Consider the following 19504-nt stretch of genomic DNA (forward strand, 5'->3'; position numbering starts at 1 on the left):
ATTTTTTCTTTCAAATACACATTTGTAAAGGAGAAAATTAAGATAACACCTGGAAATGTCTGCATTTGATTTTTAACAGGAGCTACTTGGACAATCAGTCACAAATTGAAGACATTTCTCCTTTGCTCTGCTGTGAAATGTCCTGCGTTCACTTCTCAAACGTTGTTTTCCAACTTGTACACTAATGAACTGTTTTTCACTGCACATGACTTTCTATCTGTCAATGTAGCAGGGGGAGTCCTCTGTCATCCAAAATGCAAGCCTTGTATGAAGATTTGAAATATGTGATTAAATGTTTTGGCACAAATAAATAAATATTTGTATGGTCACTACATGACACTACAAATGTCCACAATTAAGAGCTTAACGAGAGAGTCTTTAAGATCTATGCAAGATAGACTCACTCAGCAAGCACTTACAGATATCACAGGGTGTCGTCTATGCAACTATAGAAGCGAGTCCCTGGCACATATACTCCTATGTTGCCCGGCTCTACGGCAAGCCCGCCAAATCTACCTCAGACCCACTCTCCTTCTACTGGGCACTCGCACAGCAAAGGATGCCATCTGCCAGCTCTACACCGTGGATACAGTGAACAATATGGCCCATTTTGACAAATTCATTTACCAAGCACGTTCATTCTTGAAAGAAAAGATGGCACACCAAGATAGTGACTAATAGTTTGACGTGCTCCACTACAACAGAGTCCCACTCTGCAAGGACCACTTTTCTCTAGGGACTCAACAAATGAACTACAGTGATATTTTATCCCTATTTGCTAATCACACTGTCCGCATCAGCTGCGTACACACTCTCTCGCTGCTACGATTTTAAAATTCGATTCCATTTTAATTCATGATATATTTTTTTAACTTTATATTGTAATGATTTTAAGTAATCACACAATAAACGTATTCACTGACTGACTGTCACTCAGCAATAATGCGGGCGCTCTGACACTGGAACGCTGATCAGGCTTAAAATCATCATCATTATTTTTGTAGGCCACCGCACATGACTATCATTACATATATCCTGGTGCTGAAATATGAAAACAGTACATTCTGGCTGCTGTAAATGTTAGTCTGTGAAAGGAAAGGTCTTCTACTATTTTCTAAAGGTCAAGTGGTCAGGAATAAGATGTAGGAACGAGAACAGAGTGTTCCAAGCATTTTTAGCGGCAAAGGACCGCCTGCCAGTTCTGTGACCACAAACTCTGAGGGGAACAAGCAGGCAAACTGCAGCAGAGTAAAGCGTACGGACGGCCCGATAGATAGTGATTCAATTGCAAATAAATTCAGGACTGTGGCCATAGGGCAAGTGAATCTTCATAGAGGAAGCCCCTGTACCGCCCCCATTGCAGTTGCTAATAAAGCCACCATTCCTTGGGGCGGCACGCCCCCCCTGACGCATGGGGGCAGGGGATGGACTGGGAGGTGGGGAGTGAGATCATTAATGGCAGGACTTGGTGTACTTGTAAACTTATTGCTTTCTGTAAACTTAATTAAAAGGTGTTTTTTTTTTTTTAGATAAAAAAAAGGACTGTGGCAGATGCAGGGAGATTAGAATTTAAACAGGAACCAGTAAAGCTATTTGCAATGGTGAGAGATAGAACCACATTGAGGGAGACCCAGTAAGAGTCTGGCAGCCAAATTTGGAATAAGTTGTTTCTGAAGCAGATACTTAAGGAGAGTAAACTAAAGTGAATAACAGTAGTCAATTTCCCAAAAGACAATAAACCAAGTATCCCAAGGTAAAAGTGGAAATGTTTTTCTTAAGTCTTAATACAAAAAAACATAAAGAAGTGGGTTCTGCAATTTGGGTCAAACAGTTGTAGTTGTTGTTGAAGATGAAGCCTAGATTGCGTACTATAGCTAGTGCAGCAGTGCATGCATGAGCCTCAAGATTATGACCACCAGTGGTGGGAGAAGATTGATAAAGTTTCTCCTAGAATAAAGACCTCCAATTTGTCTGAGTTGGGTTTTGACACAAGTGAACAAAAATTAGACTGTGAAACCTAAACAGCTCCTTCCGACCTGAGAATAATATGAGTGTCATCTGTATGGGGCATGACCTACAGATTTAAAACGTAATGAGCTTGACCAGTTGTGTGACATATATGTTAAACAGCATGGTGCTTAATGAAGAGTCTTGAGGATTACCACAGTTAAACTTGCAAAAGGATTAAGTGTAATAAGGGTTCGAAATAGCCTGTACACATCTGTGCAGAAATTATTCAGTCCATCCCAGAACCTTGATGTGAAATCCAAACTCCTGGATATGGGAAGAAAGAATAGAGTGGGACATTGTGTCAAAAGCTGCAGAAAAATCTAAAAGGATGATAGCTGCAACACCTCTCTTATCCTGGATCATCTGTAGCTGGTCCATGACTACTATAATAGCAACCACCAAGTCGTGAATTGCACAGCATCCAGCATGAGCATTGTTACGGATAGAAGAATTAAATAATAAAAGTGGACAGTTGTCTATTGACCTCTTTCTCAGCCATTGTAGACATATAAAGCAACAGAGAGATGGTTGGAACTTGCAAGGGACAGACAGATCTGCAGAAGGTTTTTTAGCAGTGGAATCACTATCGCCCATTTCCAGTCAGGGGGTCAGTAGCCCTGGAAAAAAAGGCAATGTGCAAAATGGATGCATTATTTCGATGACCAAATGAAATATTTTTGCAGGACGAGGGTCTAAATAAAAGGCAAACTTAATAATCAGAGCAATAGTTGATTTGTCCATTACTGTTAGTGAGAAGAGGTTCAGTAACCCATTTCTTAATGCACAGAATGGCAGCCTGTGAAGTGTCAGTGAGAGATATAAATGGAACAACACAATTATCATAAATAGCTTTGAGGAAACATAAAATGTGAAGGATTTGCTCAGTTCTAATGAAGGTTTAATGTGGGTAGAGCAGGAAAGTAGATTACTTAGTTTCCTCACTACCCTACATTCGTCTTCAGTGCTGTCATTGGCTTAAGCGATACAACTAGCATCACGCTCCGGATGGTGTTTTTCACTATCATTTTATGATGCTTCATAGCATGACTGTAATTAGTCTTGCTAACAGGATCTTAGTCCTTGTACCAGAACCTTTCAAGCACTTGGCAAATCGTTTTGCTGCTCTGAGTGCATCGGTATATTGGGGACCTGACCAAGTTTTTCGGAAACATTTGAATTTCCTAAGAGGAGGAAATTTGGTTTGAAGCATCAGTAATTCCTTTGCAAAAATTTCCACCAGTGCAAATCAATTTTGCATTATTTTCCAGTTTGTGTGTTAAGACTGGAGTATGTTTGATGTACTACAGTCACAATTGACAATGTAAAGCGTCTTCTATTTTCTCTTTAGACACTTTCTCTCCTTCTCACCCTCCAGTAGTCAGAGAGAGGGACATTTATATATTTATCTCACATTACATTTTATAGCACTCCCATTTAACAGGAAAAGTGCCCTTTTTAGGTCTCTCCTAGCATTGCAGCGCGAATGCGCTGCCATCGTTTTGCAAGGCATGCAGTATACCCTGTAGTGTGAAAGCTTTGTGGAAGCTCCGCCCACTCTCTGACTATTGGCTTTTGTCTTAAATGCTGCCTTCCGATTGGTATGAGGCTTGTTAGTCCCTCCTCATTCATCATTTGTATCCTTCCACGGCTATTGGCCCCTTTACTCCTGATACTATTTTCTTTTAGGTCTCGCCTAGCATTGCAGCGCGAATGCGCTACCATCGCTTAGCAAGACATGCAGAATATACTGTAGTGTGGAAGCTTCGTGGAAGCTCCGCCCACACTCTGCCCATTGGCTTTTATCTTAAATGCTGTCTTCCGATTGGTTTGAGGATTGTTAGTCATTCATCATTTGTATCCTTCCACGGCTATTGGCCTCTTTACTCCTAAAACTATTTTCTTTCCGGTCACCCCACCCCACCGCCCACTCCCTCAGTCTGTGATTTCTCACCCTGACCCACCCCCCCCCCACTCCCGTTCGTGTTTTCTTGCCTGCCGGCACTTCCGTTTTCATCTTTATTATTGCCACCTTGCAGTATCGTGCTGTACAAAAACTTCTTGTGTTTAATGAACTAGATTTTAATGTTACTCTAAATATAATAAGACTCTAGGCAACATTCGGGTATGCATGGCAACTGACGCCTCTTAGTTCACAAATGGAATTGTCGTCGGGCGGGAGGAGCGGCAGTGTTTTAACTCAGGCTTAAAACGAGCACTTTTAATAACTTCCTCTTAATTCAGTGCTATATTCTTGTGTACTGAGATGATGCGCTAAAGAAATGCACTTTTTTTAATTCTGAAGAGACATTATCGTACATTTACATCATGTTTACTGTATGATTAATATGCCGATCATTTTCACGGCTCGCCCACTTGCTCGTATACGGTTCGCTCATCTCCGGGCTGGCTCTACCTGTTAATTAATATATTGGCTTGCGCACCTCTAACAAAGAGAGATGAATGGATACATGACAGTGAGCCCGGTAAATGGTAGAGAAATAGACTGGTGCAGACAAACAGACAAAGTCAGTCTCCAATGCCTCACGTCAGAATCATCACTTTCAATAACCTGGAAATCTGCCGGCAACTCCGGATGCCCCAACCTCATCTCCCTCACCTATTCTTAGCAGAAGCGGCAGATTCTGAGCTGTGCCCTGCTGGTGCCGAGGAGCACGCAGAGTCTGTAGAAGCGCTGGGATCTCTAGCCTCTCCGGGCGGGCACCTAAGCCTTGAGTGCCTTCACACTCAGGATAAATGAATACATTTTGTTCTGTACTTTAGTCGCCTCTCTGTGAGCACTGTCTGGTAGATGAAGCTCTGTGTTAATAAACACATTCAGAAAGGTGGTTGTGTACAAACAAACAGCCACAATACCGTACGTTTTGAATGTGTAGTTAATTACCTGCTCATCGAGTACCTCATTGGCTGATCATTCCATGGCACTACCAAAATTACATTTGGACACATTTGCTCAACTGTAAAACACTCCCTTCTGTGGGTCATTCAACAACTCGGGGCTTTTGGGTTAGGTAACCTACTTTGGATGCTGTGTAAAAGAGTAAATACAAAAATTAATGCAATGAAACTAAGCAACCAGTACGGTCTAAAACACTGTGAAAACTGACACGCATTCTGGCATTTTGTTTAGTTACTGTCGATTTTCTCATAGATGCGAGTATAGTACTCTTGATATCCTAATGAAATCTGCACACTTTTAACAAATAGCACCGGGCGACCTTTGACAACTAGGCAATGAATACATTTTCATGTACCCCCGAAGCCCCCCTGCCCCCCACCCCCTTGGCAAACTTCATTGCCTCCCAGTGTTTGGGAGATAACCAAGATGCAGGAGAGTGAGTCAAATAGTCTAGAAAATGAAAGAGAAGCCGGGATTCGGATTCACATGCTCCGATCCTGATCGCGTTAGTTAGTCTGTAAGCACTAGTTTTATTAATGAGTTTCGCATTAGTAAAGCACCACGGTGTGCATGTGTGGCGACACTTCACCCATGAGGTACGTGCCAAGCAATTGTTGACACAATCCACACTTTGCGTCTTTTTCAATATATTTATTACGATGTGCAGGACCTTTCCAAGGGATTTTGCACACTACATACATTCACTCCAAAAATAAAACGTGTAGGTAAAAAACATTGCCATTTACAATGTCAATAGCTCGAACTCACAAATGCGAGACCTATTTGCATTGCAAATGCTTGTTTCTATTTCTCACCAACATAAGGTCAAATGAAGCCTCCCTTCAAAGCTAATTCATTATTGCTTTTAGCCTGTATGTGTCAGATTTTTTGCTTTCAGGATACGGGAAGAAGCATATGATTTATCGGTTCCAGCCGGAGCTAAATATTGCCAAGATCCTATGAATTTCCAACTCCAGAATTGTTCTTTGCTGGACACCCAACAAGACAAAACAATCTAGCACTGTCCGCTCGCTCCCCATCCATTGCATGAAAGCTTTCAAATGTGCTTTATAATCAATGGCGTTAAAAACTATTAAATAGGATGAAGAGGCAATGTGCTCAGCTGTTGAGGGCGGCTAGGGAATCGTCTACTGATTGACATGTGGAGATCTGGTGCTACTGCGTGGTTCATAGGCTGACTAGTAGTCGTGAAGAAGCATTCGCTGCCAAGCAGCACACCCTCTGGGCCAGGTATCTAGGAGATAAATGGGTGAGTTTGGTATTTCATAGATGTCATTGTGCTGCCCAGCCTTTTGAGGCACCAAAGGACCATCTCACTTCCCCTGTGGCCCCCTCTCACCCGAGCACGGAAGGATCCTGAGGTCATTGTACCGGCTCCCGAATTGTATGCACCATCGTGGCGCAACTCGCATTTAATCTTGGATCGAACACTGGCCTTCCTCAGTAACGCACCCCTCCCTCTGATTATCTGTTGCGCCAAGACGCCACGACATACGAGCGCTCTACAAGCATATATCCTATCCTATATCCTAAAGTATTTCCCAATCCTCCTAATGACACAGTATTTATCTGTGCTCCATCCTCCTCCGTTGCACGTTTCTCCGCCTTATAACGACCTGCAGCAGCATCCGTACTCCCTGCTACCACGCACAGTGCAAGAGGGTGGGCCTGGCCCACCCAAGTAATATCCTTGACCACTCAAGGCCATTCAAAACTGGAAAAAAAAGGAGTTTTTCACCTCAATGTTTCCCAGCGGTGTGGAGCTCTGTGGGCTCTGCCTTGTCATTTTTTTCTTTTTAAGTAACAGCAATGACATAGGCTAGTTTCAGGCCTGGGGAGAGGTGTGAAGTCAGCAGGGACAGTAGCTTCTCTGATGCTCAAATGAAGGGCACGGATATCCTGAACTCACTCACTCACTCACACAAAAGAGGTTGCAGGCTTCCATCACATGGGACTGAGCAGCTGAAAACAGTATTATGACAGAAACCCTCTGCAATGGATTTTCCTTTTTCTAGAAACTAATGAAAATGTGCATACTTTTAGAATATAGATTTACTTAGGGTTTGTTTGATTTTCCTCCTCCTGTGAGGCCATTCCTCACTTGCAGCATTACGTGCAGGGACCTATGTGTAACTAGCAGGACACTTTTTTGAACCCCAGCAGGGTTATCACAAAATGTCATTCTTATTAGGCAGATAACATGGACGCCTCTTGGTGGACTAATAGGGCCACATGTGGCAAAGTATGAGATAGCAGATTCCACATAAAAGACCAGTGATTCTATATGTATTTCAAGATAGAAAAGCAAAGCTTTCGATAGATGTTAAAGTTACAGCTGCTACAGGCTACAACATGTATGGCAGAAAAAGAACATAAAGAACAAAATCTTCACGAGGCTGAAACATAGTTGTGGTCCTTTGTGAAAAGAAAAGGCATTATAACACTATACAATACCTCAGTTATTCCTAAATTATACAGGAATTCGCATAGTGTAATATAGATGAACATTCAGCATCAGGAATGCATTTTTGGAGCACAATTTTGTTTTTAAAGCACCTTAAATGATGCCTTTCAGCACCTTAGAGATACAGGTTTGAAGGTTCATAGTGTGCATTCATTGTACCCTTAACTTCAGTTGAAATCTGTGTATTAAACGAGTGGGTACACAGAGCTATGGGGTGCACAGTATAGTGTCGTCTAGTCTGATCATATATGCTGTCTATGTTTGTTTAGTATAGGGCACAACAACATGGTTTTCCTGACTGGATAAAGCTTGTTTTATGTCAGTTCACTTCGCACATGCTCAGTGCTAGTTACATAATTGCATGCCTTGTGCAAGCTACAAAACATCACAGACAACTAGATACTTTTATCTCAAACCTGTTGTTACTTCTTGCTTTAAAAGGGGTTGCTGGAAGTGTCACCACTCAATGTAAGCTTGCCAAAGGCTGGAATGGCCAAAAAAAGCAATATCTCACACAAAAAGACTTGGATGGCCTCAAAGCTTGATGGGAGAAAAACACAGACCTAATAGAAAATGGTTATACAGCCAGAGTTATCCGCAAGATCTGGTTTCCCTAAGTTCAAATGACTTTTTCCAGAGTATCCTCCTCAAGGGTTCAGCTGTGGAAATTTGGCTGAGCTAATAATGAAAGGTGATCATGTGGCTGGGGTTGAGAGGATACTTTTAGCCACACACTCAGAAGTTGCTCGGTAACAGAGAAATACTGAAAGTAAGTTGGTAGCAAGCTGGGGTTCCCCTTGAAAAGGGAGATACAGTACAATGATGGGGCCGCCCATCACCACCAAATGGACCGCACAATATGGTCTAGTGTATGGCAGCAGGTTGACCGCTGTATATATAGGTGGGGGGGGGTGTTCTAAGAAGTTTGAAAACCTCTATGGGGAATATGGGAGGAACATAAAGGATGTAGCTAAGTCAAAAGAACAAGTCAAGTGGAGTTAGTAGGTATTTACCATAGAGCTGTTAGCTAAATGCTTAGTCATTATGAGAACTCAAAAATGTATTCTGTAATGATTATTTGGTAGATGAAACTGCTTACAAATATACATGTGGATTATTATGCCATTTTGCCTGCATTATTTGCATATTAATTCTCTGACAGCAGTAAACAAGAGTGGAAGAGGTGTGTGGAAACTGCAATATGTACATCATGCAGAGACTCCACATTTTCCTTTTTTAATGCCATCTTAAGACACCAAGTGTTTGAGCGAACATAGAAACCGAAAAAAAACTCAATAAAAAATATATTGATAGAAGTTATCCTCATCCTATAAACTATGAAATCCTTGATCAAGGTTCACCTAACTTTGTTTATGTAACCAAATGTACAACCCGGTCTGGTAGCCGAAATTTGGGAACCCTATTAAAAAATGTAAAATGTGTATCCCACAATGAATTATATATCTGATACCTATATAGGGTACATAACAGCTAAATGTGTAATATGATCCAATATTACCTTTCAAGTGTTCTGGTGACGTCATAAATCACGAGGCCAAAGACTGAGTGGTTTATAAATGCCGTTAGAACCTTAGGATGGCAATACAGGATCATATTACTCATGGTACTGTTATCTATTGTTTGAATTCCATGTATATTTTGAGTAGTTATCGTGAAAAGGCGGTTTTCTTCTAAGTGACACTACCAATGGCACTGAGGGAAATTAATTGTTTAGGTTTTGATCACTTTTCTTGAATAAATTGTTAATAAAAAAACTAACTGCAGTGGTGATGGTCTGTGGATTTAGGGGATTCTTTCCGTTCACCACATAATAATGGATTTACTACACTTGCCATGATTTGCAAAATGTGTAGATTTCCCAAAAATGTTGTTCTCTAATGGGTGAAAATAATAACAGAGAAACTGCTGCATAAATTGTATGTTTGCTGCATAATTTAGATGCGTATAATTTGTTCCTCCGTGTTGCTTAATCCCATCCGCCTCGACAATGTAAAGCTTTGCAGAGTGGTATGGAAAATGCCATGAGGATGATAATATCTATTTTTCACAGCCAACCATGAAAGATTTTTTATATTTCACAGTTCTCTGCGAGTTATGGGTTTTTATATTATTGCATATTGTGTAATAAAAGCACTAAAATATTATATGCATGTATGTATGTGTGATTTTCATGGCCCAACCCCCATGCTGCTTATTATTATCCCAGAGTAAAAATCCTAGAGCCGGGCCTTTCCTGCTCCTCCATGACACGCCATGACATTACTTCAAACATTTGTTATAGCTCTTCCCACTCCACTTAACTACTCCCTTCACCCTAATCCCTCCCATCCCCCTAATCCCTCAAACTCTGCTTGCTATGGATTCCTTTCTGTTAAATATTTTGTACATAAAATGTAAAACCGCATTGTTTTTGTGTTACACGAATTAGTCCACTTTGTTTTGACCAGCAGAGGGAAGCAAATCCTCAGCTATCACTTGTACAATACGCTGTTCCACTTTGAATGATAGTTTCTTCTTTATTTCCATACTTTAGGCCAAGTTGGATATTGCCTACGGGACCCATCATACGTAAGTTTTGGTTCTAACATTCTAACTTCCTCATAAGGCGTGTCCATAGTACATTTCAACGGGTTTTAGGGTCAACTTTAGCGAAGCGTGGTCTTTTAGATGTTCCATTACTGTGTTTTAAATATATGGCCTAGGTTTTATGTTATGCTATAATTTAAATATAGACTATAAGCATATCGCTCGTGCCACCCAGTATCGGCTTCAGGTCACTAAGAAGGAGTGTAATCTATGTAAGAGCGCGAACCGCCCGCCCGTTTTCTTTTGTTCTTTTGGGATTGTGTGATCGGGTTTGCCTGCAGGAGTCCGGATCCGAGAGGGTCGCGGAGATATTTATGGGGCCGGCGAAAATCGGCCTAAGGTTTCGTATTAGACACTGAGAAAAGATACGCAATACTGAGCTTGTCTAAAAGGTGGTTATTTAACTGACATTGTAGTATATTTTAGGACCTCTCTGCATATTGTTAATTTTTACCCTACCCCTGCAGCCAGGCTGATGTCTGGATATTTTCATGCGTTCAGAGCGCTGTGAAGGGGCGCTGGTCACAGGGACTGACCAGTCCGAAATGTGAATAAAAAAATTAAGTGCAGGGGCCCAAAGCTTTTTTTGAGAGCCTTCGGCCGGCGCTTCGAACCCCAGGGTTAGCAAATACCAAAGCTGCCCAAACAGCCAGGCCAGGTACTCACTGAACCGGAACACCAGCAACCCAGGAAAGACTCCTTTAGCCCTAGTTAGGGTCCATCAGCCAGGCATTTAGTGCTTGGCAGTTCGGGCTGGACTGGTCGCATTGGAGGCGGGTCGAGACTGATTTGCATATAGCTGGGTTCAAACTGAGGTGGTGTGGTGTGCAAAAAACCGATGGATTGGATTGCGGCCCCACGGGAGCCAAGCTGTACCAGGTTGATGAGCCCTAAATATGGCGAAACCAGTCCTGGGTTGCTTGTGTTCCGGTTCAGGGCGGTCCTGGCTTGGCAGTTCGGTCTGGACTGTTCCCATTGGAACAGGGTAAAGATTGATTTGCATAAAGATGGCTCTAAACCACGGTGCTATCCTAAAGAGGAGGATAACCTACACAGCTACACTGGTTGGATCATAAGTGGGCCCTTAGTTTCTACATTGATTGACCACAAGGAGAAGCGGGTAGATTATCAACTCTTTGCCAAGTTTGGTGGGTCAAAGAGAAGAAATTCCATCCAGAAACCAATGGTATCGAAATGGATTGTTCTTTGTGTTAAGTTGTGCTATGCTCTGACCAGGTATAGCCTCCTGAGGGTCTTTCCACCAGGGATGAGGCTGTGTCTGTGGCCCCGGCTAGAGGAGATACGGTGTTGGACATCTGCCAAGCTGCTACATTGGTGTTCATCCATACCTTCAGGATGTACTGATGTATTGACTCTCAGGTCTGCAGGGAGGGTCATTTTGCTTACTCAGTTCTACTCAGTTACTGATGTGAAGTCCACTCCTCGAAACACCACCTTTGGGATGGTAATACTTTGCTCATGACCACATCTTCATTTGTCAGGCATTGAAATTGTCTGTTGATAAACTGATCTCACACACAGGGGAGGTGGCCATAAGAGACTCCGTGTCAACACTTACGGAAGTGGAATAAAATATCCATGTTATGTGATGGCTGGACCGTCTGGCTTGCAGGAGCTATTGTGTACATTTTCAAGATCTAGTTCAGCGCCTAGGAGGATTCAAAGATGAGAAATTTGAGGTTAGGCACAGTATTTACTAGAAAGAGCTTTACTGAAGGTAAGTAACTTATTGATTTAGCACACAGTAACAGTAGGATCTCTGCAACTGAAGAATTAGCCCACTCAGATATCCTATATATTATACTAATCTGTAGCATATGCATTATGATCTGAAACAAGCATATTTACCGTCTTTGCTATTTTATGATGCTGCTAATCTGTAAGCATAAAATAAAATGCATTTATATCTCTCCAGCGAGTGCATTACCCACCAGAGTTAAGTTGCTACTGCTATACCATGAAACTTGATGAATAAACCCAGAACTTTGAAATAGGTGCCAAAACTCCATTCTTTTCACTGGGTATGTCATGTTGTTGTTCAGCACCCGCAAGGACTTGAAGAGGTGTTAATAGGAGGCCCAATTGGGCTCTCTTTTTCTGTCCTCTGTGTCTGTCTATCCATTGCTTAAAATCTGGAAGGTTCTCTAATAATAATAAAATTAAAAAAAAGACAATTTAAGCCAGATAATAACTGACCTTGGTACTGAACAGAGGTGGACCACCAGCAGTAGGACGAGAATCACCTTCGGGACTAGAACCTAGAAACACATTTAGCTTATCTAATAAATACACCTACATTCAAATACTTATCAAGCAGAATTGAAAAACTTTACTAGAAAAAATCCAGCTCAGTACTACTTACATCAGCTAATTTGGAGTATGCATCCTGTTTTTTTTAGCTTCACATACAGGAAGTCAGGGCCGGACTGAAAACCCAAAGCAGCCCAGGCAATTTTGTCAGACCAGCCCCAGGGGGATGAGGGGTGTTAGACCTGGCATACTTGGCGTGATTTTCGCCTGTCTTTGTTACTCTGCCCCCTGTATTTTTGCTGTGTGCTGAATTTTGTTTTGCGGTTTGGATGCTTTAGGCACTTTGCCACTGCTGATTGCCGCCAAAGTGCAAGTGCTTCCTCTGTAAATTGTGAATATGGATTGGTGTTTCCATGATTGGTTTATTTGACTTACTACTAAGTCCCTAGTACAGTGCACTGTGTGTGCCCAGGGCCTGTAAGTCAAATGTTGCTAGTAGGCCTGCAGCAGTAATTGTGCCACCCACACAAGCAGCCTTTCACAGGTGTCTCAGACCTGCCACTGCTGTGTCTGTGCGCAGTCTCTACTGACATGTCGAACTGGCAAGCGCACCCACTTGCCAGGCCCTAACCTTCCCTTTTATTACATGTGAATCATCTCTAAGGTAGGCCTCAGGTACCCCTGTGGGCAGGGTGCAGTGTATGTGAAAGGTTGGACATTTACTGATGTGTGTGACATGTCCTGATAGTGAAATATAGTGTAGTTCGTTTTGCACTATGGAAAGGTTATCTGTCCCCTAGGATAGAATGGGAGTTTATTTTTAACAACTTAATAACATAACTTCCCATTGGGACAAGATAGAAAGATGGAGGTTCGTATGCCTGAGATCAGAATATAAAAATGCACCTTTTAGTAAAGATGATTTTTATATTGTGTGTTTGAAAATACCCCTTTTAGAAAGTGGGTATTTTCTTACTTGGCCATCCTGTGTGCCTCTGCTGGTTTGTGGATTGACGGTCTGGCTGTGGAGTGACAGGGGCTGGGGATATGCATTCACTGTAGACAGCCACTGAGGGGGTTGAGGTCGGTCCTGCCTCTCCTGGTTGAGTCGGGGCTGGACTGCATTTAGAGTATGGGGTGGAGATTTCCTTGCACCTGAACGTGCCTGGTCTGCTTTACACAATCCTTTCTCCACCTCCTGCCGGGAAGCTGGACCAGAGAGGACATAACTGGTTTTGACTGAACACAGAGCCTCTCTGCCACAAGAAAACAAAGAGCAAATGCTGTATAAATTTTGGGGCACAGACCACAGAACTTTAGAATACTTCGGGACTTAGGAGAAATCTCTGCCAAGGAGAAGAGCTGGGAAAACTGAAGGAGAAGTACTACCCCTTAGCTGTGTGCTGTCTGGGGTTGGCCTGCAGTGGCTGTTTCTGCCAAGACTTTGCTGTGTATCCTGCTTGAAGAAGATCTCAAAGGTCTAGGTGTAGAGCTTGCCTCGTGTTCTGAAGTCTCAGCGATACAAAGATTTCATTTTCTATGTCCTCCTGCATCTGGAACTGCTGTTTCAGCTGCCACAGAGGGATATTGCAATTTTACAAAGGGGGGGGGGGGGGTTTGAGTGATTCGGTTCAGGTACGACAGAGGATGGAATCAAAATTCACATAAATATACACACAAGATTCCTCTGACACCATCAAATGGTTTTCCATTCTGCCACAGTGGTTACCTCAATTAACCCTGCGCTCCCATTTATTTATGGTTTCATTCAATGTTTTTCAATTTAACCAAACAAGAGATTGCCATCACATAGCATCTTATGACATATTACCCCTTCTGTTCAGAAACAAGAATTACTTAAAACAAGAATATATTAAACAAGAATGTATAACACGTACACACTATTTACATCACAAACATTGATAAGACCTTTGTACAAAAAAAGACTAAAATACATACAATCACGTTTTTGATTACAAACAAGCTTTACACATTTCTCATTATCAGCTAAAGTGAGTCCTACTAAATTATAATATAATTGGGACTTTTGGTTTCTTCAGCCCTCAATTAAATTCTTATGAAGGTCCTAGAGAGGTCAGGGATTTATTTGCGAACTCTGCTGAAGAGCATCGTCTATTCAGCTCAAATGTGCCTGATATAGGGCAGTGTCTTTGGATTTGGTCGCTCTGAACCTCTCTTTTAAAGAGCCAACGTGTTTTGACCTTCAGTAGATAGGAGCGAATGTACTCTTCCAAATGAAGGTCTTCATCAGGGCGGGGCTTTAAACTGGTAGGACTTTGAATGCCATTTTAGGCTCTCGTGGACAAATGTCGTGGTACTCCTTTTATGTAACGTTTTCAGTCAGAGTGTAATTCATCAGTTCTGATTTTAGACTCTCAATCTTCTTTAGCGTTCCTTTTTCTCAAAATGAAGCTGACGGTCCGCAGTTTCTTGAAAGTGACCCGCTCGGTACCCGGTATCTCTGTCTACTCGGCGTTTTCTCTCCTCGATAGTATCCTCACGATCTGTGATTAGGGTATTCTCGCGCTAAAAGAGGGAAATTACAACACTGACGCCGGCGAGCGATGCCGCGACCTGCAACGAAGCCGTGGGCACCCTTTCGTGAAGAGCACGATGACCCACCATGCACCACTGCCCCGACGCTGTACTGTATCGACTCAGATGCTGTCACCGAAACCGCTGACTGCCCCGGAGCCGAAGGCACCCTAGTGACTCTCACGGTGCTCCGCCCCAACCCGCACCGCAGCCCCGACCTCATCGATGCCGGTGCTTCATCATTGTGGAGCTGGTACTAGACGTGGGTGACTTCCTGAATCCATCTACACCGCACCATAGTACGGAACTGTCGCCTTGCTGCGATATCACCTCCCCGGCAAAAGTAAGAAACCGCCTCACCTCCCCGACAACCGTAAGGAACCAAGGCCTCACCTCCCCTGCATCGCAGTAAGGAACCAAGGCCTCACCTCCCCTAGGGTCGTAAGGAACGGACACATCACCTCCCCTGTGGTCGTAAGGAACCGACGCCACCCAGCGCCAGCAAAGCATCATCTCCCGATGCCGTGCACCATCTTTGCTTTCATTGTTTGCCAAGGTACTGTTCTTTGGGGGTCTGTGTGACTCTGCGCCTGACGCCGCACATCTAGTGGTCGGCGCCATACTGTGGATTTTCTTCTGCCATGACGTCATAATAGCCCCAGGTGGAGTTAATTGTTGCTACAAACTTTATTTGTGCGAATAACCTATTTTTGAGGATATCCTTGTAAATGTATTGTGGATTTTTGTTGTTTTGGTCTTGTTTGGTTTAGAAAAAGATTACTTATTTTTCTGAACGGGTGTGGTGTCCATTTGTAGTGTTTTCACAATATTACTGTATGTGTGCACAAATGCTTTACACACTGCCTCTGAGATAAGCCTGATTGCTAGTGCAAAGCTACCAAGGGTGTGAGCAGGGGTTGTCTAAGGGTGTAACTCTCTTACCCTGACTAGAAGCTAGGGTCCCTACTTGGACAAAGGTTTAAGCCAGTGCCAACTAGAAATCCCCATTTCTAACATTGGTGGTCAGCGGTGGGGATTAGGACTTGCATTTGTGTCTTACATACAGTAATTGGTGTACACTGCTAGTATATTGCAGACCATTACGCGACCACATACTATTTGGTGATTTTTCTTTTTGGACTTTTCTGCAACTTGTGAACTGCCAATTTTCATCATGTCTAAACTAGCATCAATTGCATCTGTGAATATTCATTTTGAAGAGGATAGGGTGGAACCCTACACTTTGCCACAACTGAAAGCCATCTGTAAGAAATTTAAATTCCCAGTAAGAGGCCTCACCAGAAAGGAGGAATACCAAAATTCGCTGAGGGCCTGGTTGGAATCAAGGAATGCCAGTGGACATACCGAACGGAGCCTGTGGTAGAGTCAGAGAATTTTGATGGGCAGCAGGATCTTTGGTTCTGCCTTGAGGGAGGGTGCTTTCCAGGGAGGGCAGCAGTGTGTCTTCAAGAGGGCTGTCTCCAGAGGAGGTGGAGAACAGGGAGAGAAGCAGAGTGCATGAGTTGGAGCTTGCAAAGCTCCGGTTGGGGAAAGAGAGGGACACAGAAGATAAGAGATTGGAGTTAGAGAGGCAGAAATTTGCCATGGAGGAAAAGAGAATGCTCTTAGAGCATGAGAGAAGTGTGAAGGAGCTGGGCATAAAAACCAAGAGTGTAGAGTCCAGTTCCAATGGTGGCAGCTTGTCTCCAGTGCATGCAGAAGGGTAGGTGTATATTCCTAAGGAAGTGATGACATTAGTCAGTGGTTCAAAGGGTATGAGGTAGCAATGAGTTCCCAAAGAGTCCCTGAGACTGGGGAGCGGGTTGTGGAGCTGCTTCATGGCAGAGGGGAGAGACACCTTGCTAGCCTTATCAGAGTAGGAAAATATGGTTTATGCTCCTATGAAGGCGGCCTTAATCAGAAGATATGGTTTGACCCAAGAACTGTTATGGCAGAAGTTCAGGGCCTGTGAAATTCTTGAGTCACAAACTTGGTGTGAGTGTGTTGCTTTCTTTTGCAGACCACTGGATTGTTGGGTGAAGGGTAGCCAGATAACTGATTTTCAGGAGCTCTATCATTTGACCTCAGGAAGCTTGCTGTGAAGGTGGACCACTGTGTCATCACCAGGGTCCACAAGGGGTATGTGGGAGACTCAGCCAAGGGTGGGCAGGGTCCCAAGCAGAAGAATGGGGGAGACAAGGGTAAACAAAAGGAGTTTCAAAATGGGCCCCAAAGTAATTCCCAAGGGAACCAAGAGAAAGGTTCCCAGCCCCACGGCGGTAAGACACCATGGGTCTCTACAGGGAAGCCTGCAGAGTAGGGTCCCCATAAATGTTATGCTTGTGATCAGGTGGGTCACTTCATAGGGGATCCTAAGTGTCCCTAAGCCACCACTACACCTACTGGTGCACCACCCAGTGGGTTGACTAGTGTATCCTTGGGGGAGGAGTTGGATCCCCAGGAAGGGTGGGAGCCTGCAGAATTGACCCTTTGTCTCACTAGGAAGCAGTGAGATGGTCCCAAGGACCCACCTGGCCACTAACACTAAGAAATACGGGCAGTGGGTGACCATTAATGGCCATAGGGCAGAGGCCCTGAGAGACACAGGAGCCAGTGTGACAGCTGTCAGTTGTCGGCTAGTGTCTGAAGAGCAGGCGGTCCCCAACGTACTTTACCCACTAGTTGCAGCTGACAACTCAGAGTGCCTCTGCAAAGTGGTACAAGTTCCCTTTGAGTGGGGGGGAGTGGGGGGGTCTTGGGTACCTTGAAAGTAGTTGTGATACCAGCCATGCCTGTTGACTGTCTGCTTGGTAACAACCTTGAGAGTTCCCCTTGGGATAAGGTAGAACACAGGTCTCATCTGGGGATGTTGTGTTTGCCGAGTGGGCGTGTGTGACCACTCGGTGGATGGCAGCTGGTAAGAGCAATCAAGAGGACCTGGAGCCTGAAAGAGTGGCCCAGGTACCTGCCAGAAAGAGAAGAGGCAGGGTGTGCGGGAAACCGGTCCCAAAGTTCTCACTGTCCAGGAGGAGGCAGACCTTGAGGTGTTACCCTGGAGCCTACAGGGGAGCAAGTGGCCGAACTGGAGGACCTGCCTGAGCTAATGTATTGGCAGCAGGAAGGGGACCCTCTAGGGAGGAATTCTGCAAAGAGCAGCAGGAATGCCCTTCTGTGGTTGGCTTGCGACAGCAGGCTGCAAGCCAGGCAGCAGGTGATCAGTCTGGATCACATTGAATTTACTGGAAGAATGGTTTCCTGTATAGTGAGCCTAAGGTTGCTGAGCCTGGGTCAGCCTGTGTGCTGGTGGCACCCCAGCGCTTTAGAGCCTTTCTACTGGGTCTGGCTCATGATGTGCCTTTGGGAGGGCATTTGGGGCAGGACAAGACTTTTGAAAAGCTTGTCACACGCTCTTTCTGGCCCCAAATGCGCAAGAATTCTGACACACATTGTAGTTCTTTCCAGACTTTCCAGGCAAATGGTAAGAGTGGGAGGAAGTGCAAGGCTCCTCTCCAACCTTTTTCTGTATTCAGTACCCCTTTTGGGAGGGTGGGTATTGACATTGTGGGGCCATTGGCACCAAGACAGCCATGGGCAACAGGTTAATCCTGGTCCTGGTGGACCTTGTCACCCGGTACACCTCGGCTATTCCTTTCCGGACTACGACAGCCCCCGTGGTGAGCTGGGCATTGATGGGGATCTTTTACCAAGGGAGGTGGTATCCGACTGCGGTACCAACTTCATAACAAAGTATATGAAGTCCTTGTGGCAGAAGTGCGGTGTTACTAGACTAAAAGCATCAGGTGAATCTGGAAGCAAGCCAGGAAGAAATGAAACAGTGAAACGATCAGAAATCCACTCTAATTGAGTTTCAGCCTGGCCAAAAACTAGGGGTCATGGCCCCATTGGGGCCTTGTGCGCACCAAGACAAATGGCCTGGGTCCTTTGAAATGGGGGAGCACACGAGTAAAGTTGGCTATCTGGTAGACTTGCAGTCTCTCAGGAACCCTTTGCGGGTCCTACACATGAACCTCCTCAAGCCTCACTTGGAGAAGTCTGAAGTGGGCATGCTCTTTGCAACATGATGGAATGGAGGAGGAGAGTGAACTTCTTCCTGACCTCCTGTCTGCTAAGGAACATGATGGGTCAGTGGACGGTGTAACACTCTCCCTGGTCCTGACCCCTGAACAGCAGAGGGACTGTCGCCAGCTGTTGGGGCAATTTGCCACTCTGTTCTCCCAGGTAACTCTCAGTGGTATGTCCATGATGTGGATACTAGGGACAGTCCTCCTGTTAAATGCAAAATGTACAGGTTGACTGACAGAGTCAAAGCTACCATCAAGGAGGAAGTCTCCAAGATGTTGGCACTAGGGGCGATTGAGCCCTCAAACAGCGCTTGGGCCAGCCTAGTGGTCTTTGTCCCAAAGGCTGCCACATCCGTGCCATGCCAGAACTCTGGTTCTGTGTGGACTACAGAGGGCTCAATTTCGTCACTAGGACTGACGCACACCCAATCCCCAGAGCTGAGGCGCTCATAGATCGGTTGGGAGCTGCCAAGAAGTACCTTAGTACATTTGACTTAGTGTCTGGGTACTGGCAGAATGTCTTAACTGATAGGGCCAAGGAGAGTTCTGTATTTCCAACACCAGAGGGGCACTTCC

The 19504-nt window shown here is 44.3% G+C and overlaps 1 protein-coding gene across 5 annotated transcripts in view; it reads left to right on the forward strand.

Moving 5' to 3' along the window:
* The window catches only part of TDP1 (tyrosyl-DNA phosphodiesterase 1), a 984975-nt gene that overhangs the window by 132249 nt on the left and 833222 nt on the right, over positions 1–19504 (forward strand). For all 5 annotated transcript variants that reach the window (XM_085626517.1, XM_085626518.1, XM_085626520.1 and 2 more), the window contains exon 6: positions 9967–10001. In XM_085626517.1, coding sequence (XP_085482643.1) covers positions 9967–10001 — 35 coding nt within the window. The remainder of the gene's footprint in view (positions 1–9966; positions 10002–19504) is intronic.

This window comes from Triturus cristatus, chromosome 9 (assembly GCF_964204655.1).
Source record: "Triturus cristatus chromosome 9, aTriCri1.1, whole genome shotgun sequence".
Classification (NCBI taxonomy): domain Eukaryota; kingdom Metazoa; phylum Chordata; class Amphibia; order Caudata; family Salamandridae; genus Triturus; species Triturus cristatus.